We start from the raw sequence: 14,377 nt of genomic DNA, 5'->3' as shown, positions 1-14,377 counted from the left end.
CCCTGCAGGTTTCTACATTATTTTTTTTTTTTAAATTTTTAAATCTTGAATTCAATTTGCCAACACGCATCTCCTGACTCCCGGAGCTCATCTCATCGGGTGCACTCCGGCGTCAGAGAGCAAGCCAGAGAGACCCGGCCGGGCTGGAAGGGGCGCCCGAGCCTCCGAGGGGCGCGCGGCGGAGCGGGGAGGCCGCCCCTGTCCCGCCGCCGGGGCCCACTGCGGCTGCGCGGGCCTGGGCGGGGCGGGGCGCGGCGGGGCGGGGCGCGGCGGGGGCGGGGCGCGGCGGGAACGCGGAAGGCGCTGCGGCGGCGGCGGCGGCGGCGGCGCGGGGCGCGGACGGGGCGGGGGGCGGGGCCCGCCTTGAGGGAGCGGGGCGCGCGGGTGACAGGTGTGGGGCGGCCGAGGGCGACCCGGGGCCGCGGCGGGGGCGGCCTGAAGCCTCAGGGGACGAGACGCGGCGGCGGCGGCGATGCTGGAGACCCTGCGCGAGCGGCTGCTGAGCGTGCAGCAGGATTTCACCTCCGGGTGGGTATACGGGGGGGGGGGGGGACGCGGAAGGGACCCGGGGGCTGGGCCGGGCCCCCCGGACGCCGCCTCCGTCCTCCGTCCTCCCCCTCCCCCCTCCCCCCTCCCCGCACCCCGGTCCCGTCGCGGCCGAGGAGAGGAGCGAACTTTCCAGCTCTGAGGAACTTAGGTCCCGGCCTGGCCGCGCCGCCCCGTGCGCGGGGGACGCCCGGGCCCCTGTCCCGGCGGCTGGGCGGCCGCGGGGGAGCGCGGGTCACGTGGCGGGCGGGCGGGGCGCGCCCCCGACTTCCTGCGGCCCCGGAGCACCTGCCGGCGGGGCCCGGGCTCCTGCGGGGGCGGGGGGGGCGGGGGCCGCGGGGCGGTGGCGCCGCCGCGCACACCTGCTCCGCGGCCGCGCGGACGGCCCCGCTCTCCCTCCTCCCTTTTGTTCCCCCTAGCCCCGCCACTCCCCATTCCCTCCCATCCCCCCTCCCCACCCTCCCCCCACCCCTCCCCAGCTCCTCTCCCCTCCCCTCCCCGTCACCCACCCTTCCCCATCCTCTCCCCGCCCTCCCCTCCCCTCCCCACCCCTCCCCATCCCTCCCTCCCCACCCCTCCCCACCCCGTCCCCACTCCTCCCCTTCCCCTCCCCTCAGACCACCCTTCCCGCATCCCCTCCCCTCCCCTCCCCTCCCCTCCCCTCCCCTCCCCATCCCTCCCCATCCGCCCCCCCCTCCCCTCCCCATCCCTCCCCATCCCCTCCCCATCCCTCCCCGCCCCTCCCCTCCCCATCCCTCCCCGCCCGGGGTTCGGCGCTTCGGTGGAGAACCTCTCGGGCCAGGCGAGCGGCCGAGCCCCAGCGACACCGCCGCACCTGCCGGCGGCCCCACGCTCGGCCTGGAATCACCCGGGAGTCGTGGGCGACCCGCATCCCCGGCTGCAGCCCCGGCCCGCGTGGTCCGACTGGGGCTGGAGCTCTCGCAGGAGGTCGCAGCCCCCGCCCCCCGCCCCCCGTCACCGCCTGGGATTCCAGCGAGCCCGCAACTGGGGAGCCGCCGGCGGAGCGATTCGAGCGCCGGGGGGTGGGGGTGGGGGTGGGGGTGGGGGGGTCTCATCTCTACCCCCCAGCGAGTGTGTTGTTTTGCAAGTTAGTTGCACGGTCTTGCCTCGGTTTCCACGACTGTACAGAGATGATAAAGATGGTACTTGCAGGGGTTTGGAGGTCAATGAATGAGCGCGTGAAATGACCCGCAGAACAGCAAGCGCGGTGTCCTCTGTTGTTACTACTTAGTGCTCAATTCGTTTGCATTTTCTTATTCATTTCTTTAGAAAAAGTGTCCCCTTCATAAAGAGTCTGTTAGCTTGTCATACAAACCCTTTGGAGAATTTTCTGAATAAGGACATCTCCGTCCAGCATCAAAGGGCTTTTTTTTTTTTTTTTTAGATTTTATTTATTTATTCATGAGAGACACAGAGAGGGAGAGACACAGGCAGAGGGAGAAGCAGGCTCCACGCAGGGAGCCCAATGGGGCGGGGGGGGGGGGGGGGGGGACTCCATCCCAGGACCTGGGATCATGACCTGAGCCGAAGGCAGATGCTCAACCGCTGAGCCACCCAGGTGCCACTAGGATTTTACATTTTCAATGAGAAAGATGCTGGCTAAGATTTTATGGGACAAAAATGTTCACATGCATTGCCTCCTGAGTGCTGAGTATTTGGGGCAAATACTTGAGCACTTACCACATGTAAATCATTTTTGATACTTTCAGTTTGGAGTTCTTAAGGATAATTATAGATGCTCTGGGAGTGCTTCATTTATGGGTTGTATGGGTTAGTGTTTTGTTTTGTTTGCATGCTTGCAATTTTTTTTTTTCCCCATTTAAATTGAAAAAGGAACTTCTGGGAAGCCTGGGTGGCTCAGCAGTTTAGCCCTGCCTTCAGTCCAGGGCATGATCCTGCCCACCCCCCCCCAGTCGAGTCCCACATAGGGCTCCCTGCATGGAGCCAGCTTCTCTCTCTCTCTCATGAATAAATAAATAAAACCTTGAAAAGAAAAGAAAAGGAACTTTTTTTCAGGGTGTAAATTATCTAAGAATTTGGGTGGTATACTGGAATGGTTTGCCTGGAGCATGATAGTAGTGGTATTAGGTACACCCCCCCCCCCCACCCCGTACACCCCTGTTATCATTACTTTCAACGAGTTAATGACTTAACAGCCTAGCTTCTGGTAGTTACTGTAACTCTGGGTTGTATGGGTGCTTCAGAAGCTGTTCATTCTCATGACTTTTGCTAAGGTTAAACTTAGCTAGGAATGTGAACTCTGGACTCAAACCATCATGGGAGATCTGGGTAACCTGAGTTTAGGGTTTAGTTAGGAAGGGGGTTTAGTTAGAACCCCTCGGGAAATGACTAATTGACAGTGTGGTAGACTGGAGCCACTTGGGGATTAGACATCCTGAGAGGGCTTGCATTCCATTTAGGCACTTGTTTGGCTTCCTCCTGGAGGGATCACGCTCAGCCGACTAGCTACTCCTCTCCATCCAGGTGGTCTGTTGTGCAGCTAACTGGCGGCTCGAAACTCTCCTACTCACTTTTGTCCAGTTCACAAATTCCTGTGTGACTCTTAACCAAGAAAGAATCCTCTTAATTCATTTTAGTAAACTCTTCCATATTCAGCTTGAGATCAACCTATTTGAACATTTTGTCCTGATGAGGAAAGATGAAATTAAGCAGCGTCTGTGTATGTTGCATGAGGGCAGGGAGGGATTCAGAGGTGAAAATGATATGGCCCTCACCTCCCCAAACTGTCAAATTGTACCTGACATACCTTTAGAATACTTGGTTCTCCTGCCTATAGAAACGAGCAACTGGTTTCTGAAATACTTCAGGAGCTTCCAGTGTTGGGTTGCCCAGGGGAATCAGTAGAAGGAAGGCCTACTGGATCTCTGTGTTCCTCAGTGTTGCTCTTCACAGTCACCCAGAGCACCAGCATCTCAGAGCTTTTCTGCTCATTTTCAACTAACGAAAATTCATGTAACTGGACTTTCTTTTTAAATATTTTTATTTATTTATTCATAGAGAGGCAGAGACACAGGCAGAGGGAGAAGCAGGCTCCATGCAGGGAATTCGATGTGGGACTCGATCCTGGGTCTCCAGGATCACACCCCGGGCTACAGGCAGTGCTAAACCGCTGTGCCACCGGGGCTGCCTATAACTGGACTTTCAACAGACTGATTTATTTATTTTTTTATAGTAAAAGAGGATTAGTGATCAGTTCCCCAAGAAAATGTCACATCAGTGATAAAAGCATGTCTGATGAACACAATGAATTTCCTTCCTCTTTCCACTCAGAAAACATGCCTCTTAAGATCACTTAAGGGCAGTGGCCAGAGATGCTGGTGGTGTAAGCGGAGGGGGACTCTTAAGTTCTCCATGGACCTGGGGTCTCTTTTATAAATTTTTTTGAACAATTTATTTGAGAGAGCACAAGTGCATGAGGGGCCACAGAGGGAGAGGGACAAAGGGACTTGCTGAGCAGGGAGCCCTGCTGAGATCATGACTTGAGCTGAAGGCAGGTGCTTAACGGGCTGAGCCACCCGGGTGTCCCTTTGTAAATTTTTATTCATTGTAACAGTTATGTCAAAATTGAGATAAACCTGGAAATTATATCATCTGACATAAGTGGGTAGCTGGCTGGCCCAAAGGACACAGGAGTGAGGTTCTGGGCCTCACTCTTCTCCCCTCACCTTAAGTGAGGCCTAATTTCACTTAACTTACTTCAAAACTGTTGGAGCCTTTTGGGAAGTTGACATAGAACATGTACTTTTTAGGGACAGACTTGAACTCTGAGGGAAACTTTGGGATATACTGAAGCACATACTTCAAATCCACTCTGGTCTTTGGTTTTTGTCCTTCAAATCCACTCTGGTCTTTGGTTTTGAGCTGTTCAGACCGAAAGCCTCAGGAATGAAGCAATGAGGCATGCAAAGCCTGCAGGGAATTGAAAATCAGATTTACTGAAGGTTTATAGCCTGCCTGTCACCGACTGGTGTTTCCTGTTTGTAATGCTCTGGGGTCTTGTGGGTAGGGATAGAAAACTTGTATTGTTGCAGCTAGGCAGTGGGTGTTTCTCCCCAGAGGCCACCACTGTCCCCAGCTTCACCCCTGCCCAGCAGACTCATTTCCTCTGCTGCCCTCCTTTAGTATCAAAACCTGCTCAAAGGAGAGGATCGAATAATCTAATTCATAGTATGGCAAAATGCTGACATTTTGCCTAAAATTTTGACCCTTCCATGATTACTCGCCTGTTTAATAAGCAGGAAAAAAAAAAACCCTCAATATTCAACCCGACTTAATAACTATTTACTGAGTTCCTACTAAGTGTCAGACACCAGATGATGCGCTCAGAAAGTGTCCTTTTTCACGGAAGCTTTTTTTCATTTTATTAAAATGCAAACAGATTTAAGAGGCTTCTCCCTCAGTTTCCTTTACTAATTGTTGTCTATATCTTGAGCTGGATCCTGGGGCTGCAGAGTCATGGGCAATGGAAAGGGAAGTAGAGGGAACTGAACAGTAAAGATACAGGTGACCTGTGTGTCTGTGAGCCCAGAGGGAGGTGTCCTTAATTCAGATGCATTTACAGAAGGCTTCAAAGAGGAGGTGGCTTCTGTACTGGGCCTCCAAGAATGAGGAGGGATTGTAGCAGATTTGGGTGAGGACGTTTCCAAGACAAGCAGTTGTGGGAGTGGAAGCTGGAAGGGAAGTTTAGTGACTAAGAAGATCTTTAGTGCTTTGCTGAATGAATTCATTTATCAAATACTTAGCACTTTGTGACAAGTGCCGTTCTAGGAGCCAGGATGTAGCAGAGAACCCGGCGGGCAGCAAATAGCGTCCCTGGGCTCTTTCTAGTGGCAGGAAGCAGAAGACCTCGAAGGTCAAAAAAACTGTCACCAACAGTACAGCAGGTTAAGGGAGTTGTTGGGGGGGGGATGAGGTGATTGCTACTTGGTACAGAGAGGTCCTGGCTTATTTTTATGTTGACTGAGTCTTTGAAGGTTTTTGTGGAGGGAGCAGCATGAGCCTGCCTGTATTTCTGGAAGAAATTTGAGAGGCCGTGTGATGGGAGGGCTGGAGATGTGGAATAGGGACGTTATTTGGGAGGCTCTAATTATGGGCCAGGGGAGAGATGATAAGACCGTGCTGGTGGTAGCCGTGTCACAAGGGAGTGGATGTGACAGGCATGGGGTGGATTTATAAACAGTGTGATGTAGGAAGGGAAAAAGGTGGAGAACTTAAGAATGTAAGGGAAAAAGGTGGAGAAGTTAAGGATGTTGACTTTGAAGTATCTTAGATGATGCCATTTACAAACAAAAGCATTTCAGAATAGTTTTGAAAGAAAAGCAGTTGACAGTGAATTTGTTGTACGAGGTGAACTTATGGCTTGACCTCCAAGAAGCAGTTGGAAATACAGGAAACTCTCCGGAGACAGGTCAGAACCAGCACGGTGTAGTTGTGGTTAATTAGGATAGAGGTAATCTAAATTCTTCTCCGTTTCCTGACTTTTTGCAATTTTGGTGTGACTCAGGTTCCACAGCTGAGGGTCATGTGTACTTTGTTGTTTTTTAAAAAGATTTATTTATTTATTTTAGAGTACCAGTGAGCTAGCGAGTACAGGGCGAGAGGGAGGAGAATCTCACGCAGGCTCTGCGCTCAGTGGGGCTCTAGCCCATGATCCTGAGATCATGACCTGAGCCGAAATCAAGAGTCAGATGCTTAACTGAGTGCCCCCCCCCCCAAACCCTGCACCCTGGCGCCCCGAGCCATGTGTACTTTTAAGTGTGAGGATGCTTTGTTTCCATGGTCTTGTTTTTAAAGAGAGGGAAAAAATGATAAACTTTCATGGAAAAGTACAATAAATGGGATTTGTATTTGTAAGCAGAATTTAAGGTCAGAACAGGGAGACATGAGCACGGTTAAAAGAATTGAACCTTAATGACAAAATATGCTCTTTAATATGTTTTTGTGGTGTTTACAACAGTCATGTGAGCTTTCATAATAGCTGATGAGGTTAGCTGAGTAGGAAGTTGAAGCGCAAATGAATGCCATTAAGGTCACCCCGTGAGGTTGAGTCAGCTAGAGAAAGCACATTTTCTGCTTCTCATTCATTATAGTGCTCCGTATTATCATTCTGTTTATCTGCTTCTTTTTAAACTTGTTGTGGAGGCTGTTTTTGCTAATCACCTCCTTGTCTTAGGAGATTCCTTCCATTTTAATATTTTCTCCAAGACCTAAAAAAATGTTATCATTTTTTTTTTTGTGTGCTTGTATCAAATCAAGGTAAGTCTTTGGAACAATCTAAAAATAAACTGTTGAGGTGTTAGGACAAATTTGAGTTTTACTGTTTTGAACTTCAATGTGTGTATTAGCTGATTTTGGTAGGTGATAACTGTCAGGTGTTCATCTGAGTCTAAATTGATACAGTCACACACACAGCAGTCCTAATGTCTTCCTGGGGTTGTGTGGGAAGAAGACTGGGAATGGTGGGGAAGGAAGCCTTTTCCAGGAACTATGTACATAGTTTCTTAATTTTCTTGGTGGAGGTAACTCTTATACATTTGTGCATTAGCTGTGTTTACAGAATGCTGCCAAAGTCGTATTTGGAATTTTATTTAATTCCTGTGGCAAATCATTACGGTCAGTTTAATGCCACCATTTTATGTTTGAGGAAACTGGGATATTACACCCAGATCAGTATTGCCTTCTTAGTGAGTCTTGACATTGTGGGATATTAAATGGCTTTTATTAGCGAGTTGTTTCCAGCACAGAATCATTGTGAGAAGTTTTAAGTAGAATTAGAACACGATAAAAACAGTATGCTACTTTTAGTTGAAATCCTAGGGTTTTTTTTTTGTTTTGTTTTTGTTTTTGTTTATGTTTAAGATTTTATTAATTTACCATGAGAAACAGAGAGAGGCAGAGACACAGGCAGAGGGAGAAGCAGGCTCCATGCAGGGAGCCTGATGTAGGACCTGATCCTGGGTCGAAGGTTGTGCTAAACCGCTGAGCCCCCTGGGCTGCCCAAAATCCTAGATTTTGAAGATGTATTTCAGCAAGGAACTTTTTTTTTTTTTTAAGATTTTTAAAATTTATTTATTCATAGAGACATACAAAGAGAGGCAGAGACACAGGCAGAGGGAGAAGCAGGCTTCATGCAGGGAGCCTGACGTGGGACTTGATCCCGGGTTTCCAGGATCACACCCGGGGCTGCAGGCCGTGCTAAACTGCTGAGCCACCTGGGCTGCCCAACTTTTTGGTTTTTTTTGTTACTTGTATACACACACACATACATCTGATCTTATTTTTGTTTTCCAACTCAAAGTAAGAATAATAGTCCTTGTGACCCATTCTATGTTGCTCTCCTCAACCTTCTTCACTGTTTCTTGCCTCCTTCCAGCTACTTTGCTTTCTCCATCGGTTTCTGTTCTGAATTTTGGCACACGGATGATTTATGTGGAGAAGGTGTGATGAGAAAAGATGAAGGGCTGAAAGGCTGCGTTTATTACAAAAGTGTTTTTACAAAGCAAACATAAAAAATAGAATCACACAGCGAACCCCATATATATATTCATTATTCTGATTCAACAGTTGTCAACCATTGCCACATTTGCTTTGCCTCTCCCATAGGTATAAATCTCAGATCTATTATATCTCTCCTACGTCAGTTTGCACTCCTAAAAAAAAATAGAGACTTTACATAAATGCAATGCCAACATCATACTTAACAGAATTAACACTGACTCTTTGATATTATCAGTTATCTAGTCCATAATCAAATTTCCTGGTTCCTAGAAATGACTTTTTACAGTTGATTTGTTCAAATCCAGATCAAATAAGTTCCACACATTACATTTGGTTAAGGACCAAACTGAAAGCAGATGGTTATTAAGGAGCTGCATGGAGAAGCTCTCATTGACTGACCTTTCCAACAATTTTATTTTTAGCTGCCTCTGACATTCCTTCTTGCTCTTTTATTCTGAACTAATTTCTTCTTTTTCGGGGAGGAGTTGTGGAGGAGCACAACAGATTTTATATATTACAATTGAGAAAGTAAAAGTTTATTTCAGAAATAAGTATTTGATGGGGCACCAGGGTGGCTCAGTCGGTTGAGTGTCTGCCTTCATCTCAGGTCGTGAATCCCAGGGTCCCAGTACAAGTGCCCCACATCGGGCTCCCTGCTCAGTGGAGAGCGGGCTTCTCCCTCTCCTCTGCCTCTCTCCCGGTTCATGCTCCCACTTTTGCTCATTCTCTCTCAAATAAATAAATAAAATCTTAAAAAAAAAATACTAACCTCCATATTTGGCAGACCATATAAGAATGGTCCATAAAGAATCATAACAGTTCCCTTGCAGTATCCTTGTACACGTAACTATATGGAATTGTCCTGAGTCACTAAAAATAATACTAAAATCAGTTTGAGTGTAACGTACTGCTGGGTATCACCAACCTAGTATAATTCTACCTGGATGTTACAACTAAGGGCCTTTCTCGAGTTTTGGAGTGGAAGTGATAGAGCCTGATTGTTGAAATAACTTTTCCTAGTTGTTGTGTACTCTTAATTTAGACCAGATTTACTAGTTGCCAAGGTGAAGCTTGGAAATTTATATTGTTTCTCTAGGACAGTTCAGACTCTGTTAATACAACTCCCTTGACTCATCTGGAGAGAGATACACAAATGGGTTTTGTATTAAAGAAATTTCAGAGTCTTTTGGAACAATGCAGAGAAGTTTATCACATTAGTATTTTTGTTTTTAAAAAACAACAGAGTAATGTAAAGATTTTTGTATGAAACTGTCATTCCAGTTTGTTTTTTTTTTTATAAAAAGTCTCTTTTTGGTAGTGAGCCAGGCATTATGCACAAAAAAGATGGAGTCCTCTGCCCAGGCTTGCACATAGAGGTTCAGGCTTGGGGGTGTTCAAGGAGAGTCAGCTGGTATTTTAGGCAGTTTCTGGCTGATAGCAGTCAAGCACCTTGAGGAAGGGCCCCCTATTTCTCCTTTTATCAAAGGCTTGTTAGAGGCGGTGGTGGTACAGTGGCCTATGTTTCAGACGCTATTTGGAAATAAAGATTTGTTAAAGTAACCACGTGAAGAACATTTACAGCGATATCTTATTTTACATGATAATGTCTCACAATATAGCACTCACTTTTTTGGCAACTTCTTATAATAGACTACCATATAATTAATTGGTACAGAGTCGACAGCCAAAAGAAGGTGAAAATGGGCCAGTGAAGTAAAAATAGATTAAACAAATCTATGAACTTCATATGATATATATAGTGGAGCCTATTTAATTTTATTTTTCTGTGTATCTCTAGGCCATTTCTCTGTTTTCTAGCCCAGTAATTTTAAAAAGCCAATAATAGGGAGTAGGCTGCTGTAGTTAAGTAGCTAGAAGCAGTAAGTTATCCCTGATAATCAAAACACCAGTGGTGTGGAGATGGGGAATTTAAATTTAGAAAAGAATAGAAACAGGATCCCAAACAAACTCAAGTGACCATAGATTGATTTCAAGTTGGTAAATGAAAAGACATTCCTAGCTCAAAACGTCTGAGGAGATGATTATTTGGCCACAAAATTTAATCAGTGGTATTATTCATAAGAATGACCTGGAGTGAGCAGAAAATGTTTGATAGAATATAGCAAGTCCTCTTTAATGAAAAAGGTTTGTGATATATTTTAAGAAACTTTTGATCAGTGCTAAAACTTTCACAAAACGTTGGTACTTAAAGAGCTTTGAGTGCCTGCTATCATTTCTATTTAATAAAATGTGGATGCTTAGATGTCTTTGTTATCTACCAAATTCACCTGTATGGACCACTTCTTTTTCTAATGATGCCAGGTAAATGACATTTCTCTAGTCCAATCTGATTTAGGAATTGTTTCTAAGGGATTGAGGCAAGAAAAATATAAAGATGTTTTCTACAAATGTTTGGGGTGTCTGATGTATAGTAAACCCTTAAATACTTGTCTGGAGAGCTGCTTAATTCTTGCTAAAATAATTAGCCCATCCAATCTAAAATTTTAAGAACTGTGGAATTCATGATTGGAAAAAATCTCTTAAGCTGTAAAAATATGATATTTTATACTTGTTGAATTATAGGCTGAAGACTTTAAGTGACAAGTCAAGAGAAGCTAAAGTAAAAAGCAAACCAAGGTAAGCCTGTGCTAAGATTTAATTTATTGTGACTTAAATTTTATACAGCTTTTGGCTCTAGTTATAAAAGTACGGTTACTTTAGTGGATTTTACATCTGTTGAGTGCATTGACAACAAAACAATCTGATTATTTCTAAATTGTGTAACACTGGAAGATTTTCTGATAAAATTGTGAAATGGCTGAAGACATGGTGAGGTGTAGTTTTTTTCTAGGACAGCCAGTGGTTATTATTTGATCACAGTTAATCATTTTGTATATTAAGCACAAAGTAAAAGTCCTGCATTATTGAGAAGCAGATTAATAATGAAATAGTACTTGGCGAGTGAGCCTCTGGAGCTGTGTTACATGTTTTCTATAAAAACACCAGTGGTCGTTGTACAACTTTTTCTTTTCTTTCTCTTTTTAAAGTAAAGCACGACCAAATTTCACTTTAAGCCTAGAGATTATGAGTTTTTTTTTAAACATATTTTATTTATTTATTCATGACAGACACAGAGAGAGAGAGAGAGAAAGGCAGAGACACAGGTAGAGGGAGAAGCAGGCCTCATGTAGGGAGCCCTATGTGGGACTCGATTCTGGGTCTCTCCAGGATCACACCCCCAGCTGAAGGCGGCGCGGCTGCGCTAAACTGCTGGGCCACCAGGGCTGCCCAGGATTATGAGTTTTTAAAAACAATTCTTATTATCTAGCATTTTATCAAGGTATTCATCGTATTAAGTGCTAAAGATAATCTATAAGGCAGAATGATGGATGACAGTAGTTTGCAGTATTTTCGTTGTGAAATAAAATAAGACATTTCTCTAAAAGTTTAGGTAAATTCTCATTAGTAACTTAAAAGAATTCCACATTACAACTGATAGTGTCAAAATTCTCATATGTATTTTTTTTTTAAGTTGGCCTAAATTGGAAGCAATTTTAATAAAATAAGTTTCTGTTTTTGTTTTTTGGCAGGACTGTTCCATGTTTGCCAAAGTACTCTGCTGGTCTAGAATTACTTAGCAGGTAAATGTTTGCATTTAAATAAAAAATTATACTTCTGACTATTGTCTAAAAATATTTTATACTTTTATAGATAGAAACTTTAAAACAACTAAATTTTACCTAAACATAGTGACTAGAAATGATTAACTTCTTCATTTTCCTGAGGGGTTTTTACATTTCATTGATGAATGCAAAGGCTGTTCATATTCAGACTTTGAGCAGATTGATCACTCTTGTATTTGCTAGTCAATACTTTATTACGTGTATTTATGTTTATGGTTTTTCTGTTGCAAGAAAATTGATTTTGGATTTAAGTCTTTGAATTCTCTTTGATTTTTAATTTTATACTGTTTTTTCTCTACTCCCCTCCTATTGGCATGCAGATCAATATTAAAATACATGATTTTCTTACATATGGCACCAAAAGCATAAGAAACAAAAGAAAAAATAGATAAATTGGACTTTATCAAAATTAAAAACCTCTGTCTTTCATAGAACCCATCAAGAAAGTGAAACAGCAATCCACAGAATAGGAGAAAATATTTGCAAATCATTTACCTGCTGAGGGACTTGAATCTAAAATATATAAAGAACTTCTATAACTCAACAATAGAAAGACAACCCAATGAAGAATAGGCAAAGGATTTGAATAGATATTTCTCTAAAGAAGATATAAATAGCCAATAGTCAGATGAAAAGATGTTCACCATTTGTGGATGCTAATCAAGACCACAATTGAGATACCACTTCACACCCACTAGCATGGCAGTGATCAAAAAGACAGAAATAACAAGCATTGTTGAGGACGGGGAGAAATAGAGCCTTTTGCACACTGCTGGTAGGAATGTAAAATGGTGCAGCTGCTGTGGAAAACAGTTTGATAGTTTCTTAAAAAATTAAACATAGACCATGTGACCTGGCAGTTTCACACCAAGAGTATTGAAAACTTATGTCCACATAGAAACTTATGCACAAATGTGCACAGCAGTTTATCCATAAAGCAGAATTATTCACAATGGCCAAAAAAGCGGAAACAACACAAATATTCATCTACCAATGAGCATATATTTTAGCGGCGGAAAGGAACAGAGTGCTGGGACATACTGTTCTCCATGTAGATGAAACCTAAAAACCAACACAAAGGTTATGTACTACATGATTCCTTTTACGTGAAATGTCCAGAATAGGCAAGTCCCTAGAGACAGATTAGTGGTTGCCAAGGATTGAGAGGGGAATGGGTATGGGTTTCTGTTTGGGGTGATGGAAATGATTTGGAATTAGATAGTAGCGATAGTTGTCCAACTCTGTGAGTGTACTAAAAACTGCTGAATTGTACACTTTAAAAGGGTGTGAATTACCTCAATATAGCTGTTATAAAAATATATAGTTTAAGTATATGTTATATGTGCTTCTGAAGTTAATAATATGTTCATTCTCCTGAGCTGCATTTATGATGACAAAGTCACCTATGCCTACATTTTACTTTTTCTTTTTTAGCTCTTTACTGGATTTCTTTTTATGGTTGCTAAATCTAGAGATATTTTTTCTTGTTTGTAATGGAAAGTACTTAATTTGATACCAATTTCCTGCTTGGTTTTGTTGAGTGAAGAGCATAAGTGAACATGAAAGAAGGTATATAGTAAAAATCGGTGGTGTACTGTTTACATTTTATCTCTTAAATCTAGTGATTTAGTTGAATGAACTTCATTGAAAGATTTATATTAGATGTGTAGACTTTCACGTATGGTAGTTTTTTGAGACAGGATGCCTTGTGGGGCTTGACATGAAAATTTACAACCATAGGAAGATGTCCATAGTATGTCCATTCATTGCCTTGAAAAACTGTTTTTACTTTTTGGAACTAATAGCAAGTGGAGGAAAGACCGTTTCAAATACCAGATCTCTATATTATAATTTTTTTAATTGTTAAAAATTGTGATAAAATACCGATAACATGAAATTTACCATCTTAACCATTTTTAAGTGCAATTTAGTAGTGTTCAATACATTCACGTTGTTATGCATTCAATCTCCAAAACTTTTCATCTTGCAAAAATGAAACTCTGTACCTATTAACAACTTCTTCCCTACCTCTGGTGAACATCATTTCATTTTCTCTTTCTGTGAATTTGATTAGTCTAGGTGCCGCATATAAGTGAACTCAGATAATATTTGTCTTTTTGTGACTGGCTTGTTTCACTTAGCATACTTTTTTAAATTCTAATGTAAACTTTTCTGTCCAAGCATATGTCAGAATTTTCTTTTTAAGGCTGATGAATGTTCCATTATAACTATCTACCACATTTTCCTTATCCTTTCATCTATCAGTGAATGCTTAGGTTGCTTCCACCTTTTGGCTTTTGTGAGTGATGCTACTGTGAACATGAGTGTGCAAATCTCTCTTCAGGACTCTCCTTTCAAATTTTTTGGATATGTACTCAGAATTGCTGGATGATATGATCATTATATTTTTAATTTTTTGAAGAACCCCTGTAGTATTTTACAGAGCAGCCACACCATTTTACATTCCCACCAACAGTGCGTGGCAATTCCCATTTATCCATATCCTCACCAAAAGGACTTTTTTTTTTTAATAGCCATTCTAACTGATTTGAAGTAGTATCTCATTGTGGTTTTGATTTGTATTTCCTTCATTACTGATGGTGGTGAGC

General features: G+C 43.4%; 1 protein-coding gene across 2 annotated transcripts in view; it reads left to right on the top strand.

The window, feature by feature from the left end:
* Nucleotides 1–369: 369 nt before the first annotated feature.
* DTNBP1 (dystrobrevin binding protein 1) overlaps nucleotides 370–14,377 on the top strand; it is a 125,433-nt gene continuing 111,425 nt past the window's right edge. The window contains exons 1-3 of one of the 2 annotated variants that reach the window (XM_038584211.1): nucleotides 370–528; nucleotides 10,669–10,722; nucleotides 11,676–11,726. In XM_038584211.1, coding sequence (XP_038440139.1) covers nucleotides 473–528; nucleotides 10,669–10,722; nucleotides 11,676–11,726 — 161 coding nt within the window. In that variant the 5' untranslated portion in view covers nucleotides 370–472. Of the gene's footprint in view, nucleotides 529–10,668; nucleotides 10,723–11,675; nucleotides 11,727–14,377 lie in introns of those variants that run through there. The other variant, XM_038584212.1, reaches the window with a different exon arrangement.

The sequence above is a fragment of the Canis lupus genome, chromosome 35 (genome assembly GCF_011100685.1).
Source record: "Canis lupus familiaris isolate Mischka breed German Shepherd chromosome 35, alternate assembly UU_Cfam_GSD_1.0, whole genome shotgun sequence".
Taxonomy (NCBI): Eukaryota; Metazoa; Chordata; class Mammalia; order Carnivora; family Canidae; genus Canis; species Canis lupus.
The sequence above is the reverse complement of the archived record's forward strand: the minus strand, read 5'-3'. Positions and strand labels throughout refer to the sequence as shown.